The sequence below is a fragment of the Penaeus japonicus genome, unplaced genomic scaffold, assembly GCF_977035675.1.
Source record: "Penaeus japonicus unplaced genomic scaffold, GWHDUDI00000001_assembly GWHDUDI00000036, whole genome shotgun sequence".
In the NCBI taxonomy this organism is placed as follows: domain Eukaryota; kingdom Metazoa; phylum Arthropoda; class Malacostraca; order Decapoda; family Penaeidae; genus Penaeus; species Penaeus japonicus.
Window position 1 is genome coordinate 21,904,127 of NW_028234438.1, and position 2,500 is coordinate 21,906,626.

General features: G+C 40.4%; 1 protein-coding gene across 1 annotated transcript in view; it reads left to right on the top strand.

The window, feature by feature from the left end:
- LOC147467441 (sodium- and chloride-dependent glycine transporter 2-like) overlaps positions 1 to 2,500 on the top strand; it is a gene marked incomplete at its 5' end in the record, with an annotated part of 6,510 nt that continues 4,010 nt past the window's right edge. The window contains 2 exon segments of the mRNA XM_086531939.1: positions 1 to 45; positions 1,517 to 1,745. Of these exon segments, the coding sequence (XP_086388065.1) occupies positions 1 to 45; positions 1,517 to 1,745 (274 nt within the window).

The window sequence follows — 2,500 nt, forward strand, 5'->3', positions numbered from 1 at the left end:
GTGCTGTTCTTCGTCATGCTCATCAACATCGGCTTGGCGTCGCAGGTGGGCTGGCGGGCGTCGATCCTTTCTTCTGTTGTTGTTGTTGTTCTCCCTCTGTGTGATTTTTTTTTTTTTCTTCTTCTTCTTCTTCTTCTTCTTCTTCTTCTTCACGGTTAGTTTCTCTTATTTTTTTCTTCGACTGTCTAAGTACCGCCTTCTTGCTTTATGAGATTTTTTTTTTTTTTATTCTATTTTTTCCCTCTTTTTTCTCTTCTTTACTTTTTTTTCTGTCCCTCTTCCTATTCACCTGCCTTCTACTTCACCTTTACCTGAACAGTGAAATTGGATTTGTCATTAATGTAGCGCCATTTTTTTTTTTTTTTTTTTTTTTGTAAGTACAGAACTAGCTACTCTTTCCATCAATCAAATAAAACAGTCTAGACACATCATCAACAAAGTCAAAAGTCTTTTATGTATAATACAATCTTATAGTTATTTTAGATACATTTAGGACGAAACAGAGAAATAATTTGTTTAGCTCATTTAGATGACCCCTTGGAAAGCTTAGCGGGACTAACTATACACACACACACACACACACACACACACACACACACACACACACACACCCACCACCCACAATAACACCACACAACGAACACACACACACACACACAAACATATATATATATATATATATATATATATATATATATATATATATACAAAACCTCCTAATGACGCCCCTGTTTCCACCTTATTTTTTCCCGATCAAGCAATTCCGCCTTATTACTACAAGTATCAACTATTGTATAGAATCTTAACATCTAGCACGAAAGTTAACACCAATACATCCCCCATACAGTATTTTGCGATAGAGAAGATGAGCAATGGGGAAGAACAAAGGCTACCAAGTAATTACCGTCGTTTGCATGATACATCCACATCAGAATACCTGTAACGAGTCTGTACCTGTATCTATCAACGCAGTAAATCATACATATTTAGTAACTTGCAGAAGAACCAGAGAAGACGGAAATAGTTAAAAAAAAAATAATAAATAAAAAAAAAAAAAATAATAATAATAATAAGGACCTTTCTTCCGAAGCTTCGAATCAGAAATGACCCGAGACACCACGACCCCTGTTATTGTTGCGATTTTAACCCCTATTACCAGATCCTTCCTTTGGAAACAGCTGACGATGGCGAAGACCGCATTTTTTTTTTCTCTCTTTACATTTCTGGTTTTCAATATTTTCCTTCGCACCAGCTGAAAAGGGTGAAAACCTTTATTTTCTTTTTTATTCGTGTGTCTTTCTATACCTCTCTCTGTGTCAGCTGACTATGGAAAAAAAATAAATAAATAAAAAAAAAACATTTCTTTCAGTTCATTTTTCCCTCAATCCCTTACTTTGCAAACAGCTGACGATGGTTGAAACCGTTCATCCCGGATCGCTCATCCCTCAATCTATCTCTTCGCACCAGCAAGCGACGAAAAAGTTCAGTTACTAATCAGTCCAAATCTCCGCCCCAGCTGACGATGGTTGAAACCGTGACCACCGCCCTGTTCGACTTGGTTCCCGCCCTGAGGACCCGCAAGCCCATCGTCGTCGCCGGCGTCTGTCTCGTGATCTTCCTGATGGGGCTCTCGATGTGCCTCGAGGGCGGGATCCTCATGTTCGAGCTCTTCTTCTGGTACTCGGCTGGGATCTCCGTCATCATCCTCGGCCTCGTGCAGATCGTCGGCATCGTCTGGGTTTACGGTAGGGCGCCGGGGGTGGGGGTGGGGGGTGTGGGGGTGTCATGGCGGTCGTTGTTGTTGGTGCGGCGTGTTTGGGTCACATGGTCACGGGCACAATTACACTTAAATAGACTAAAAGAAATAACAACATGAAAATTATGAAAACTGAAATAATCCATTCCGTCACAGAATGTCAATCTTAAAGCTGCCTGTATCTGTTGATTCCATGTATTATATATGTAAATATATATATACCAATGTGTCCTCCCCGTCATGACATATGGATCAGAGACATGGACTACGACCAAGGCACTCGAGAGGAAATTAGTAAACGCCCAAAGAGGAATGGAAAGGCTTATGCTAGGAGTTAGTTTAAGAAACAAGAAAAAGCCCACATGGATCAGGCAGCAAACAAAAGTAGAGGATATACTCAAGAGCATCAAGAAGAAAAAGTGGCAGTGGAATGGACATATATATCGGAGACAGGACAACAGGTGGACAAAAAGAACAACAGAATGGGTAATACACGACACAAAGAGACCCAGGGCAAGACCAACGACCAAATGGCGGGATAGAATAGCGAACTTTGAAGGAGTAAACTGGAATCAGAGGACACAAGACCGGAATGACTGGACTAGATTGAGAGAGGCCTACGTCCTATAGTGGAATGATACAGGCTGATGATGATGATGATGATATATGTATATATGAAAAAGATGGTAGAATGCGATAACGCATTTAATATAAAAATACAAATTTTACCTCCCTTACGCCGGG